This window comes from Anarhichas minor, unplaced genomic scaffold (assembly GCF_050575085.1).
Source record: "Anarhichas minor isolate MPS153535 unplaced genomic scaffold, ASM5057508v1 ptg000002l, whole genome shotgun sequence".
Classification (NCBI taxonomy): domain Eukaryota; kingdom Metazoa; phylum Chordata; class Actinopteri; order Perciformes; family Anarhichadidae; genus Anarhichas; species Anarhichas minor.
In genome coordinates, this window is record NW_027466448.1 from 1,534,522 (window position 1) to 1,548,964 (window position 14,443).

The 14,443-nt window shown below is 42.9% G+C and overlaps 2 protein-coding genes across 3 annotated transcripts; one reads left to right on the forward strand and one right to left on the reverse strand.

The window, feature by feature from the left end:
- Nucleotides 1–636: 636 nt before the first annotated feature.
- On the reverse strand, nt 637–3,397 carry LOC142953593 (beta-1,3-galactosyl-O-glycosyl-glycoprotein beta-1,6-N-acetylglucosaminyltransferase 4-like). Its single transcript, XM_076095226.1, has one exon. The coding sequence runs from the start codon at nt 3,395–3,397 to the stop codon at nt 2,114–2,116; it is 1,284 nt and encodes a 427-aa protein (XP_075951341.1). The 3' UTR covers nt 637–2,113.
- A 3,099-nt stretch (nt 3,398–6,496) lies between these two features.
- Nucleotides 6,497–14,237, forward strand: LOC142933565 (3-hydroxy-3-methylglutaryl-coenzyme A reductase-like). Of its 2 annotated transcripts, none has more exons than XM_076077737.1 (20): nt 6,497–6,630; nt 7,105–7,295; nt 7,416–7,527; nt 7,730–7,817; nt 8,275–8,359; nt 8,497–8,602; nt 8,692–8,798; nt 9,221–9,340; nt 9,448–9,581; nt 10,121–10,407; nt 10,532–10,683; nt 10,771–10,965; nt 11,252–11,410; nt 11,726–11,883; nt 11,993–12,098; nt 12,188–12,358; nt 12,450–12,590; nt 12,743–12,901; nt 13,100–13,254; nt 13,333–14,237. In XM_076077737.1, exons 2-20 carry the CDS (start codon nt 7,131–7,133, stop codon nt 13,385–13,387), a joined length of 2,655 nt encoding a protein of 884 aa, XP_075933852.1. In that variant the 5' UTR covers nt 6,497–6,630; nt 7,105–7,130; the 3' UTR covers nt 13,388–14,237. The 2 variants fall into 2 exon arrangements, with proteins under 2 accessions (XP_075933852.1, XP_075933927.1); XM_076077812.1 differs by having other exon boundaries at nt 10,535–10,683.
- Nucleotides 14,238–14,443: the final 206 nt, after the last annotated feature.

A 14,443-nucleotide genomic window follows, 5' to 3' on the forward strand; every position in this document is an offset into this window, starting at 1 on the left:
TTTATACATTATTTTTACATCATATTTTTTATTTTATGAACTCTTCTTCAAATAATTTTACTTCATCGGCTTCAACGGAAATGCAGATAATAGACTAAATATGTTTGTATATTTCAGTAAATGCAGGATAACCACCGCTTCACTCGGCTTTATCTTCAATTAATAATCTAAAATTAATATCAAAAAGCTCAAACTGGTGGAATAGATTAAATATATCCAGTATACACAATAAAACCATATCATAGCAACATGTATATATATATATATATGAAATATGTTTTTAACATTCAGCGATCACATGACTTTCTTCTCATCTTTCATCACTTTCCTTCATTTTCAGACTCGAGCTTGAGAAAGTGAAACCAGCAAATGTGACATTTTTTTTGTCTGAAATAAGACAAAAGAGGAAGCAGTGATTCAGAGGAACGTGCGTGAGTCCTCCCGCTGACGCGCGTGAATCCTCCCGCTGACGCGCAGCCACAGCGCCACCAAGTGGATTCAGAGCGTCACTGCGCAGATTCCGACACCGGGATGACCTCACTCAGTCTGAGCAGGACGGCAACAAGAACACAGCTCCAGTGAACACATCCGAGCTCAAATTCAAGTGTATTTGAAGTATTTATTTTTAATCCAGGGTAAATATTTGACAAAGAACTATATTTTTGTGTCAAGGCCACGAGAGGAAGAAATCAAATAAAAACAAGTTTTTTCAAGAGAATAATGGCTCCAAAACATTCTGAATGGCTCGTTTGAAAGAGCATCTCAAATCAAAGAAGTTTCTTTGTTGTTGTATTTGTACATGCAGGATTTTGTCTTTTCAATATCTAACTTTTTAGCCTTGAAGCAAAAAAGGAAAACATAACAGATAGAACTTGACTGAATTCTGTGGAAGAGATTTGAACTCTTATTGAATGTCACACAAACTCAACGTCAGCATTGTCTGCAGATACTGGAGGATGTTTCAAAATGGGATTCTTTTTGTGAAGATTTGTTTTATTGAACAATAAAACAATGATGCTTAATTCACCACGCGGGTGTGATTTGTTCGATACATAAACGTGGAGTCAGTCTGAAGTAGACTGTGTACTGGGCTGCACGTCATCCTCTCTGTGCAACAATATAATCAAGCTAAATAGTGATAGTAACATATATAAGACATTGCTGATAATAAACCTAACTTGTAATTATATTTGTTTTAAAAAAATATTCTAACGAGGGTAGAAATGTGAAGAAACAGAACACAAAGAAATGCCCGATGTCAAAGATGTTTGTAAATGCTGTGAGCGCCATGAATACAACTCCATTCACCTCCATTGAATTTTGGTGTGGAGACATTTTTTATTTATTTATTCATTTGACCAGATAAGCTCATTTACATCTGTATCTGTGCAGGAGACGGAGAAAAACATCTCATCTAAACCAACAACATATGCATGGACCACTAGAGATATGTGAGGCAGGTTGTGTAATCCGACCCTTTCAAGAGACGGGTGTTTATGATACAAGAGGCTGGCGCTACATTCCTGTTGCCCTTTAAAAATGCTCAAAAGTGAATATAGCCTCTGAAACTGGCTGAAGACTGAACGTCAGAGAGAAAGAAACCTTGATACCTGGTGGGGTTGTAACTATGATTGATTATTATTATTATTGCTTTATGTCTATAAAACAGAAAACTGTGGAAAATGAGCCCGACGCTATTGCTTAATAGCAGGTTGGTAATCTTCTTCGAAAACATTTTTGACATTTTTGTTGAGCAAAATGAAAAAACAAACTTCCATCTTGTTTTTTGCAACCACTGAACTGAAGTGACCATATTTGGTAAATGGACCATAATTGCCAACACTTTGCTGTGTTTTAAGGTTGGATCATTTTTTAAACCTGCTTTAAAACTCCTAGATGACATCAAATGTCTCCAACGGTTCAAAATCCAAAGGGAAAGGACAATTTAAGCTAAAAAGCAGCTAATTCTTACATTTCAGAAGCTGAAACCATTAAATGTGTCAAGAAATTACTCAAACGATTACTCAATCATCAGAATTGTTGCTGATTCATCTTCTCTTGATCCACTAACTGATAAATCGACTAATCTCTTCAGTATACTGTAGCTTTTGCTTTAATCCTCATGGCAGGTATGAGATGCCATTGACTGGAATAACTTTTGTTTTTCCTCCAGCTTCTCCTCAAGGCACTGAATGACAATGGGGTCCACCATGAGGTCAAACTTATTGGCGAACCAGTGACCGTAGTTGAGCAACCAACGCATTTCCGCTGCGCCATAAATACAAACGCTGCGGACGTGTTTCCCTGAGCAGGGTGGGTACAGGCTCTCCTCCAGGTACTGCCACTTCACCAGCCTAGTCTTGCTCATCAGGTCGGTGATGTCGGGCTGCGATCTGGGCACCTCTCCGGGGACGCCCGGCAGTCGCACAAGTGTGGCCCAGAAATGTTCGTCTGGGCTGAAGGTGTCCTCTGACCAGGCCAACAAATCTTTCACCACGACCGAGGAGTCCATGTGCACAACAAAGTCCCAGGTCAAGACGAAGTAGGCATTGCCGGAGAACACCTCGATGCCGTGCGGCGGTGGGGTCTTCATCTGCTCCGTCTTCACGGGCAGTTTTTCGTATTCAATGCTGGCGTTACTCAGCTCGTGGTGAAAGGTGAACCGCTGCTTCTTAAACTCGCTGGGTCGACATGTCTCCAGCATATTGGTTCCATTCAGATTCCTCAGCTCCGACACCAGCTCGATGTTGGACCTGAGGGGGAAATCTTGGCCGCAGAGGTTGATGACGTACTTCCACTTGACATCTGACACCAAAAGGTCGGACAGACAGTTGAGATCAGCTTTCAGTCGACTGACGCTTCCGTAAAAGACGGACTCTCGCTTGGAGGCGATGAAGACGTTGGGCAGACAGCGGGCCAAACCCTCCATGGCTGAGATGAACAGAGCCGGAGACTTTTGATCATAGTGGATGCAGTAGATGTTTCTGGGGGAGTACAGTGCTTTGATGAGTCTCTCTACCATCAGGGCAGATTTATGCACAACCAGTGAGTAAGCAAGAGGAAAGTCTTTCTCCTCCTCTGAGACACACACATCATCATAACCCCTGGACTTGACAAATAATGAGCAGTTTGACATGAGCTTAACCAGATTTTCCTCCTTGTCCTCCACAACTTGTTTCCGCCTGATGACCAGTGACTTTCCCACCTCCACCGGGTCCAAGTCGTATATAGCCAAGCAGTTAATATTGTACTTGTGAAATATTTGAATGTTTTCTAAAGATGCTCGGGGAGGAAAGTACTCTGTGAAGTCGCTGTGCTTCACTCTGACCAATAGCAGGACACATAGAGTCCACAGTATCAGGAGGAGGAAGGAATACACGGCACATCTTGTTTTCATTCTGTGAAGAGAGGAAACCAAAACTAACGTTTTTATTTTTTTTCATTAACATAACATTTAAAGTGAGAAACTCACATGAAGCATGAAAACCAGATGTTTGGGTTTGACTGAAACAATGATTGAATACACGCTCACCTTGGTACCGGTCTGCAAAACGCCCGGTTTTCAGTCACACCCTAAAAGTTGTCAAAACGTGGATGATTTTAGTGTCCATGCATCGGTTTCTGTGTAATAAAGCTATTTAATAATAAATCATATATTAGAGCAAAGAAACGTACCGATTGCAGGAGAAATAGGAAGAGTGGACATTTGTCTTTAGTGCAGTTTCCTCTTTTTACGCACAACTGGTGCGACATGTGTTGGCAATATCAACTTGAAACAGCTCTCCATTAGCCAGCAGACCGAGATTTAATTTGCCACAATATAATCCAAAACATAAAGAGGGTCAAGAGGTACAACGCGCTCTGAACGTCAGCCTGCGTTAAATCTCGTGTAGGTGAGGAGAGGACTGCGCTGCGCTCTCACGAATAACCCGGAAAGAAAGAGGGAGGGGCTCAGAGAAAGTGTTAACTGCGCAAATTACAGACAGGAGCTGCCAAAAAAGAGTGTTGTTTGGCGTTTCATATGTCACCAGTGATGATAAACAAAGACTAGGCTTTTGTTACAGGTAGCACATGGTAAAAAATGAATTAAAGAGCGGGAATGGAGCTGTGCGTAAATGGCTGCTATCCATGAACAAACCGTTCATGCAGCTGATTAAAGAGGATGAATGAAAACACAGTGGTTTGTGTCATTTTAAAGAAGAGGCAGAACTGCAAAAGATCAAGAAAAACTATGGCACTTAAACTCAAACACACTCTTCTGTCTTCTGTCTTCTGTCCTAAGGTGATACTCGGGCCTCTAAGGATGAAGAGGGCGTTGGAGGAAAGAAGTAAGCAAAACCTGTTTACAGTTTCAGATCCTCTGTTAATCTGATCAACAAGAAATGTCCAGAGTAACTTAACCCCTTCACCGTTTGTGCTTAAATGAATCCCAATAAGTGGTGGAGTCACCTGAAAACTTTCAATCATCTATGTCACAAATATTTAAAATAAATCTATTAACACATTTTACTTTAGTTGAAATTTACACGAATCACACTGAAGGCACGAGGGCTGACTCACGAGCTGCAGCTCATAACGACGTTAAAAAGGTAATAAGGTTCTGCTGGTCTCGCATGTGAGGTAATTTAAACTCCAAGGGGGGGGGGGTACAAGAGGTAAAAGTACACAAGCAGAAGAACGCGCACACTGCGTCTGGTTCTGCTGGATCCAATGGGGTCAACGGTACCACTGAGTCATAAACAAAAGCTTATCCTCCAATTATGAGAATATAAAAGCAGTTTTCCTCGGGCACATCTGGACAAACATCTGAGGGTCCTCATTTGGCAAAATCCCATTCTGACTTTGGCACAGAAAAGATATTGGGATTTACGTATCAAGCAAATAAACACTAAATAATACAAATGAATGCCTAAAATGATCTCTGAAATGCAATTTAACAAGTAACGTTTTAGTAGAGGCAGTCATTTATAAGACAGACGAAGAATAACGTTACTTGACTTTATTTCTTCAATGACTGAACAAAACATTTGGATAAGAACTTATCTTCAAAGTTATCTCTGTTTGTTTTTTATAGCAAGTTTATGAATTGTCTTCCTGTAGCTGATACATTAAAAAGCAAATAAAACATGTTTAAGCCAATGTTGAAATAAATTAAATATTTTAAAGTACATCTGAAGTTTGTTGTCTCTGCAAAGTCATTTCAGACCAGGAGCACAAACTCAACAGGTATCAGGAAATAAATAAACAAAATAAAATAAAACAGGAGGTGTAATTGTATTATATGCAAATCACCTGCAGACTCAGAGGGAACCGGTGGCTTTTACTACCTCAAGACTATTTAAACTGTTGGTATTTACAGCCAGCATAGCACCGAACATTAAATATTGTGTTTATAAAATATTTCCATTTAGCCATTTATGTGAGAGAAAGATGTTTTGTCTCGTTCTAAGTTAATATTTGCTGTCAACAAACTCAAACTCATGTTCACGTTTGCTTGAAACTTCCAGAAGTATTTGTTCTTAAAGATAAGTTTTAACTTCAAATGTATTTTGTTCCAAATTCCAAATGCTGTGTTTTGCTGGAGAACAATGTGATGCTGTAAGAGACTGAACTGTGGAGCCAGCTCACAGGCAACGTTATCAGGACATGCTTGATTTGATTAAACTGATATCAAATGTAAACACACTATGAAGAGCACAGAGCGGCTCTTTGAGTGAAACAATACATACGTCAGAAAATGTAAAATTGTATTTGCCTCAAGGCTCAATGATAATGGAGACCTGTCTGAATCTGACTGAATAACTTTTCCAATGAAACTGCTGCTGAGTGAAACTGAACTCACAATGGACTTGATGAAACCTGACAGATATTAAGAGAATCAAATTTAAGTAACAAGGTTTGTTGCTCAGCAATAATTTTAATATGATTATAGTTGATTAGATCTCTGGTTGGATAATCTACTTGTGAAAATTGTATTAGTATAATTTTACTTGTAATTACACTCTGCGCTGTACTTTCTGTATACTAACACCTGCACTGTTTATACTGTATTCATATTTCTGTTTATTCTATATTATATTTTGTACATGCTTGTACACACTCTACTGCATTTTGTTGTTGCAATACCTGTACTATGTGCAGTGGTTAATAAAGTAGTAATATTCTATATATATATATATAATATTACTACTTTATTGTATATATAATATATATTTATTTACATGTATATTTATATTTGTATTTGTATTTGTATTTGTATTTACTACTTTATCTGTCTCTCTCTCTCTGTCTCTCTCTCTCTATATATATATATAAATATACATATATGTATATCTATAAAACATATGTACATAAACATCCTGTACTTGTATATATATATGTATATATAAATATATTGTCACTGTCACCGGTTTCCACAGCCTTCACCTCTGCGTCACCTTTCACCACGCACCTTACCACGCCCCTTGACGTAACATTAAGTGACGTTTACCGTGACGTTGGGATTTCCGCACCGCCATGTTTGTGTCGTTACGTGAAGATGAAGTAAGCTAGCTGAGCGACTTCTGGATAAGGGGCACCGATGTCACCATGGAAAGGACTCTCTGACCACGGAGAAGCTAACATTTAAACGTACGCGACTTCAACATGTTTTATTCAGTTTGTAACTGTGAAAGTGTTCGTAAAGAGCGGAGGGACGGAGTGACCTTGTTAGACAGCGAATGTAGCTAATGCTAAGCAATGCTAACGCTAGCCTCTGTGAGCTAACTGCTAGAAGTATAGCTAATGCTAACCAATGCAAACACTAGCCTCTGTGAGTTAGCTGCTAGAAATGTAGCTAATGCTAACCAACGCTAACGCTAGCCCTTGCGAGTTACCTGCTAAATGTAGTTAGCTAACCAAAGAAAACGTTAACTGTCACCTTAAACACTGATATTTTCTGTCTTTATAAATGTTTAAAGAGTACGGTTGAGTGAGTCTGTACCTTGTGAACTAAATGCTTATCTTTCACGGTAGCTATAGCCTTAAAGATGAAGCTATATTATGGTCTATGGTAGGTTTTTGCAACGGGATAACTGATTGTTAATTATTGTGTCATGTTGTCAGGTGCGTCTGTGACCCGAGCTGTGACCATGTTGGCACGCCTGTTCAGGCTCCACGGCCTGCTGGTAGCCTCCCACCCGTGGGAGGTAATAGTGGGCACCCTGGTTCTCACCGTCTGCCTGGTGTCTATGAACAACAACCTGGCAGCCAGCAGCCAGATGTGCAGCTGGAATGAGTGCCCCAAAGTCGAGGAGGTGAGTCTCAGAGGAGGAGGAGGGCTGACGTGGGTCTGGCATCTAATCTCAAATGCAAACAAGGAGGAATTGATGTAGTGGTGTTAACGAAAAGATATGTCTGTGCTTATTTTCTTACAGAAGATCCACAGCAGCGACGCAATCATCCTAACAATCACACGCTGCATGGCCATCGTTTACATCTATTTCCAGTTCAAGAATCTGAGACAACTGGGCTCCAAATATATACTGGGTCAGTATGAAAGTTGTAGCGTGTTCAGCATGGAAATGTAATGGCTACATATATATATATATATATATATATAGATATATATATATATATATCTATATCTATATCTATATCTGCACTTATAACTCATCTATTTAAGCTATGAAGCTAGTTATGCATGTTTTTGTGTTGGTTCTTACTGTTATGTCATCTTCTCTTCCTACAGGTATTGCGGGGTTGTTCACCGTGTTTTCCAGCTTTGTTTTCAGCACAGTGGTCATCCACTTCTTTGGGAAAGAGCTGACAGGTCTTAAGTAAGTGATTCAAATGCAGTGACATATTTATTGTTCAGCAGACAGATTCATACAAATAGCTCACTGGTTTATAACAGATGTTGAAGTCTTCTTACCTCAGTTAACACAGTTTAATAGATGAACAAAAGACAAGTAGCATGGCGGTAAGATCAAAAGTCAGTGGTCGGTCATGTGCGATATAGTGTGTCCTCTGGCCATTGTTTACACTTGCGATAAAGAATTGGTGTTAAAACTTACTACACATCCATCAATGTGAATATCGAAGAGACATAATAAGACACAGTATGTCAAAACCAGAGGTCTGATATGAAAGATATCACTGGAAGGATCTTAACACTGTCACAGAGGACACTATGACCCGTATGAGTGTCAGTGCCACTTGTGGACCTCTTTGGCTTTTCAACAATGTAGACACCGGGACATTCCCTTGTTTGACATTTGTCTCTCTCTCCTGCAGTGAAGCTCTGCCGTTCTTTCTCCTGCTCATTGACCTGTCCAAAGCCTGTACATTGGCCAAATTTGCCCTCAGCTCAGACTCTCAGGTAATGTCTCTCACACACACACACACACACCACGTTTGGGTGTATCAGTGAACTGAAATAAGATCTGTGTTGTTTCATACGAACGATGTAGTTGAGGTGTCGCTGACTAGTGCTATGGCTCTGTGTGCTGTGTACAGGAGGAGGTGAGGGAGAACATCTCACAGGGCATGGCCATCCTGGGCCCCACCTTCACCCTGGACGCTCTGGTGGAGTGTCTGGTCATTGGGGTTGGCACCATGTCAGGTGAGGAACACTGATATTTATGGTTTTTATTTTGAGTACTCTACGGTGGTGGTAAAATTAAATCTTCACTCTTTTCTATTGTTTTCCAGGTGTGCCTCAATTAGAGATCATGTGTTGTTTCGGCTGTATGTCCGTCCTGGCCAATTACTTTGTCTTCATGACCTTCTTCCCTGCGTGTGTCTCCCTGGTGCTGGAGGTAAGGAAGATATGAACCATTAGGGAGAATCATAGTAGGGATTCTCTGATTTGATCAATCCCAATATCGATACCGGGGCTTTGGGTATCGACTGCTACCGAGTACTGATCCGATACCAGTGTTTGATTACTAAGCTGCGTGCCTCACTGTGTGGAAGAGACTGGGATTATTCTCTTATGTGTTAAACAACATCGGGCTTGATTTAAACATTACTTTGTGAAATTAATGTAACAAATATATACATGGATATAAATGTACTGAAGTGTTGCTTATTGAAATGATGGTATCTGATACCCGGTCCAGCTATCAGAGTCAGAATCTGACCGATATCAGTATCGGCGCATCTATATTATGGTGTGAAATGCTTCGCATCTCACAGTGGATCTCTGTGTCCTCATGATGCATGTTTGTGTGTATAACAGCTGTCCAGGGAAAGTCGTGAGGGCCGTCCGATCTGGCAGCTGAGCCACTTTGCCCGTGTGCTGGCTGAAGAAGAGGACAACAAGCCCAATCCTGTGACCCAGAGGGTCAAAATCATCATGGTGAGAAAGTGTTTATTACTCCGCTGTGTATAACTGGTTTAAAACATCAGCCTAAAGGTGGAGTTATGTAGCATGTTAAGCATCTGTCTCTTTGATATCCTCCTCAGTCTCTGGGCCTGGCTTTGGTTCATGCTCACACTCGACTAGCAGCTGAGCATCCGGGTCAGAACCGCTCGGTGGACGGGCCCCTGGCTACGAGATTGGACTCTGGTGGTACCATGAGGCCTCTGAAGCTCACCAGGTAAAGGTTTCCCTGTTACTAACTCCTGTGCAGTAACTTCAGCTTTGTCTATACGTGGAACACAAGCGTTCATGCTCAGTGCGCTGTTCTTTGCTTTATTCTCCGAAACGCCGGAGAGCGTAGAAACTAAATTAACTGTGAAGAACGAGTGTAACCCATAAATATAGGATTGTAATTATCTGTAAACTCATATCTCATATTCATGTACTACTTTACTGCCTTTGTAAAAGTCCTGTAGAGAAACAAGTCAAGTATTAAATGCGTTAGAAAGAAAAGGACATGAATATCCTATAAACTATTTGATTTGGCTACAAAATATTTACTGAAATGTAGATGTTTAGGACCTCCTGTTTCTTAAGCGTCTAAAATGAATTGGCCTTCTTTGTAAAATCCCGTGACGTGTAAATAGTGCTTTTATCAGTGAACCATTTGTGACAGTTATAAAAATTCTGAGGTGTACGACCCAGCGCGCCTCACGCCGGCTTCACCACGGCGAGTGTAAACTGAGCTTTACTGATGCACGACTCTGTCTCTCCCAGCATGGACCTGGAACAGGTGATAACTCTCGGCCTTGCTCTGCTCCTGGCTGTGAAGTACGTCTTCTTTGAGCAAACGGAGACAGAGTCCTCCCTGTCCCTCATGAGTCCCATTATCAGCTCTCCTCCGACCCAGAAGCCCAGGATGGCAGGAGACGGCTGCAGGAGGGACCTCCCGGCCCTGAAACCCCAGACAACCACCAACGGTCCTTTAGCAACCGACGCTGCCTCGCCAGCTGTCTTCAACTCTAAACTTCCCCCTGAGACTGACGCGGCTTTCAGACGGAAGGGTGAGACTTATAATTGTTACTGCTAGCTCTGTGAAGTCTGTACTCACAGATGGAAGAACACAATCTCTGATGTAATTTGCGTTGTTGCTTAGCGTGGCACTTGTCTCACATGATTCCTCCACAGCAGAGGCTGCTCCAGGAGCCCCGGTGGAGAACGGCCCCTGTGTTTCCTGTTTTGAGGAAACTCTTGCTCAGACACCTTGTGTTCCTCAAAGTGTCTGCACTTCAGAGGCCCGGACGCTGGAGGAATGTATGGCCGTCCTCTCAGATCCTCAGGTGAGCTGCCGTAGGACCTGGGAATCGTTGCAGAAGATGTCTGTAGTTCTGTATTTGCTTGAAGGTTTAATAAATGTTTCTTTCCAGAGGGGGACCCGTTTTCTAAGCGATAAAGAGGTGATGAACCTGGTGACCTCTCGTAACATCCTCAACTACAAACTGGAATCCGTCCTGGAGACTCCAGAGAGGGGCGTGGCCATCAGGAGGGAAATGCTTTCACCCAAACTGCCGGTTCTGTCTGCGTTGGCTTCTCTTCCTTATAAGGACTACGACTATTCTAAGGTATTCACTATGTCCTATGTCATGTTGCTTTTTCATAATACAAAATGATGTTTTTGATAAATAAATAATTACAATATCCAAAATCTAAGATGACAACTTGTCTCATATCATGATATCGATATAATATTAATATATTGCCGAGCTCTACTACGATAACCAGGAACGTCTCTATGAAAACGTGTCTCATGTTTAATCTATGAGCACATTCACCGTCATACTTTAAATAAAGTGTCTCAGCTGCTTGGTGTTGATTTATTCTGCATCCCTTTGTGTTGTGGTCCCGTAGGTGATGGGTACCTGCTGTGAGAACGTGATTGGCTTCATGCCGGTGCCGGTCGGAGTCGCCGGTCCTCTTCTGCTGGATGAGAAGCAGTTCTATGTTCCTATGGCGACCACAGAGGGATGCCTGGTCGCCAGCACCAACAGAGGATGTAGAGCGCTTTCTGTAAGTGTGTGTGAGTGTCTGTCTGTCTCACTGTGTGTGTGTGTGTGTGTGTGTCTCTGTCTGTCTGTCTGTCTGTGTCTCTGTCTGTCTCTGTGTGTGTGCGTGTGCGTGTCTCTCTCTCTGTGCGAGTCTCTCTGTGTGTGTGTGTGTGTGTGTGTGTGTGTGTGTGTGTGTGTGTGTGTGTGTGTGTGTGTGTGTGTGTGTGTGTGTGTGTGTGTGTGTGTGTGTGTGTGTGTGTGTGTGTGTGTGTGTGTGTGTGTGTGTGTGTGTGTGTGTGTGTGTCCTGTTCTAACTCTTATATTATTCCCTGTTCAGCTGAGTGGAGGTTGCAGCAGCAGGATCCTGGCTGACAGTATGACGAGGGGTCCTGTGGTGAGGCTGCCCTCGGCGTGCCGGGCTGCTGAGGTCAAAGTGTGGCTCGAGACCTCTGATGGGTTCAGTTTGATCCAGGAGGCCTTCGACCAGACCAGCAGGTCAGAAAACACTCGTAGAATGATTGAAGGGTTTCCTTTTTGTCTCACTACACAGTGTTATTGCCGTACTGGAGGATGCACAGATGAATCTAATGTTTGCTTTTGGTAGGTTTGCTCGTCTGGAGAAGCTGATGGTGGGCTTAGCGGGGAGGAACCTGTACATCCGCTTCCAGTCTCAGACAGGAGACGCCATGGGCATGAACATGCTCTCCAAGGTACCGATGCCACTCTCGCTCCCGTTTCCAGCCGGCTCACTTTGCTGTCTGTTTGTCTGCTGTAAACCTGTCTGTGTGTGTCTCCTCAGGGGACGGAGCAGGCTCTGCACAGACTCCGACAGCAGTATCCAGATGTGGAGGTGCTGTCGGTCAGCGGCAACTATTGCACCGACAAGAAGTCTGCTGCCATTAACTGGGTCCTGGGCCGGGGAAAGTCTGCCGTGTCTGAGGCCACCATCCCCGCCAAGGTGGTCAGGGAGGTAAAGACGACGAAAACCAAACTCACAGTTTATTGTTCACCGTTTCTTAAATCATACATGTCCTACTAAACCCATGAATGTGTGTGTGTAGGTGTTGAAAAGCAGCTCAGCTTCTCTGGTGGAGCTGAACATCAACAAGAACTTGGTGGGCTCGGCGATGGCCGGCAGCATCGGAGGCTTTAATGCTCACGCTGCCAACATTGTAGCAGCCATCTACATCGCCTGTGGACAGGTCAGAGATCAGCCTTCAGTTACTCTGAATATATGTTACAAATCCAGACGGTTCAGAATGAAGACACAAATACTCACAGCATGTTTAAAAATATGTCTTTACATTAGAGGTGGGCGTGTTGCTGAGTGAAGTTGCTGTGTTGCTCGTTTCAGGACCCGGCTCAGACGGTGGGGAGCTCCAACTGCATCACTCAGATGGAGTTTGCTGGTGCAGAGGGGGAGGACCTGTACATCAGCTGCACCATGCCCTCCATCGAGCTGGGCACTGTGGGGGGAGGCACCAACCTGGCGCCTCAGCAGGCCTGTCTGCAGGTAACACCACCAACGCACCGTGTTATTTCTCTTCTGTGCAAGGTAGTTTTAGATAACTGTTACATTTGTTTATTTATTTTCATGAGTAAGGAAATAACCTGCTGGATTCAAACAGTCTGATGAGATGAGAAACCTGTTTTTCTGATGTTTTGCTGAAAGCTTTCACCAAATATCTGAATCCATCTTTGTCTTTTTTAGATGCTCGGCGTCCAGGGTAGCAGTTCCAGAGAGCCCGGTGAGAACGCCCGTCAGCTGGCCCGGGTGGTCTGTGCCACCGTGCTGGCGGGGGAGCTCTCCCTGATGGCCGCTCTGGCAGCCGGACACCTGGTGAAGAGCCACATGGCCCACAACAGGTTGGATATTCAGATCATTGTAGACGTCATGCTTTATTGTTTTTGATTGCTGACTTTGTCTTGTTTTCTCGCTGCCAGATCCAGAACAAACCTCTCAGAAACGCCTTCGGCAAAGTCGGAGTCGGCTGCGTGACATCGACGTGTTGGCGAACAAACGCTAAACTAAACGGTGAGAACCGAGAAGATCGACTGGTCTCCTGATGACTCCTGAAGGGACGGCTGTGGGTCGAGGACGTCCAGACGATGAAGACTAGCGGTCTGATAACCAGACCCAACACACCATGAAGACCACAGCCAACGTGTGCTCGCTTTGTGCCATTTGCCTGTAACTGAACTTTACGGTCGTGTTTTTGCCGTTGGACCTGATCTTTGAGGAGACTGTGAATCATCCATGTGGTCTGGATTAGTAAACACCCACCATGCTGCAGCTGTCCTGTGTGCCTCTTAATGAAAAACAATTGTTTCTTTTTCATCTAAAAAGCTTGAAGCAAGAACAGCTGTTACCGCTGAAGGTGATATTTGCTCATGTTTTAAAACGGCTGAATGTTTGCTGTGCTGAATCAGTGTTGTAGGATATCACTTGCACAACCCTTTCCTGATTTAAGCGACTGTGTATACTGTGTATACTGCAGAACCACTGAGGCTGCTGGCTCCAGGAAGGAGCTGCCAACAGAAGGTTTTGTCACAGTGACTTGTTTGAACACGTGTGTTACAGGCAGGTTGCTTCTTTATGCTATAGGACGAAGAGAAGTGGAAACTTAAAGCCATATTAACTGATTTAATACACTTTCATGCTACACTATTATATGTGGAATGATTGGAGGAAGTTAAAGGAATTGCTGACTCTGCAGGTTCTTGTGTTGTGGCCTTACAGTTTGTCAAGGAGAACTTTCTAGATAGAATATTTAATTTTAAGCTATTCATTTCAACAGATTGTGCTGTTTTTGTTTCTTGGAAGAGAATTAAATTATGTTCCATCTTAATGTCTGACTTTCTGTATCCTGAACAAATGACTCTAAATGTGGAAAAATGGAGGATAAATGTACTTTTGTGAGTCGATCACAGCATTATTTTACGATGTAAATATTTCTAATTCTATTCAGTTACTGGAACTAGTTTTTAGAAAACTCTGCTTTCGGTGAACGAGCTTCAACCTGGCTTCACTCTCACCCACTTCATTCTGCTCCAA

Excerpts from the sequence above, each read along its gene's own strand:
- LOC142933565 (XM_076077737.1), top strand. The coding sequence starts at position 7,131 with ATGTTGGCACGCCTGTTCAGGCTCCACGGCCTGCTGGTAGCCTCCCAC. Across the intron at positions 7,528-7,729 it reads GGGCTCCAAATATATACTGG|GTATTGCGGGGTTGTTCACC; the intron begins GTCAGTATGAAA and ends CTCTTCCTACAG. Across the intron at positions 10,966-11,251 it reads AGGACTACGACTATTCTAAG|GTGATGGGTACCTGCTGTGA; the intron begins GTATTCACTATG and ends GTGGTCCCGTAG.
- LOC142953593 (XM_076095226.1), bottom strand. The coding sequence starts at position 3,397 with ATGAAAACAAGATGTGCCGTGTATTCCTTCCTCCTCCTGATACTGTGG.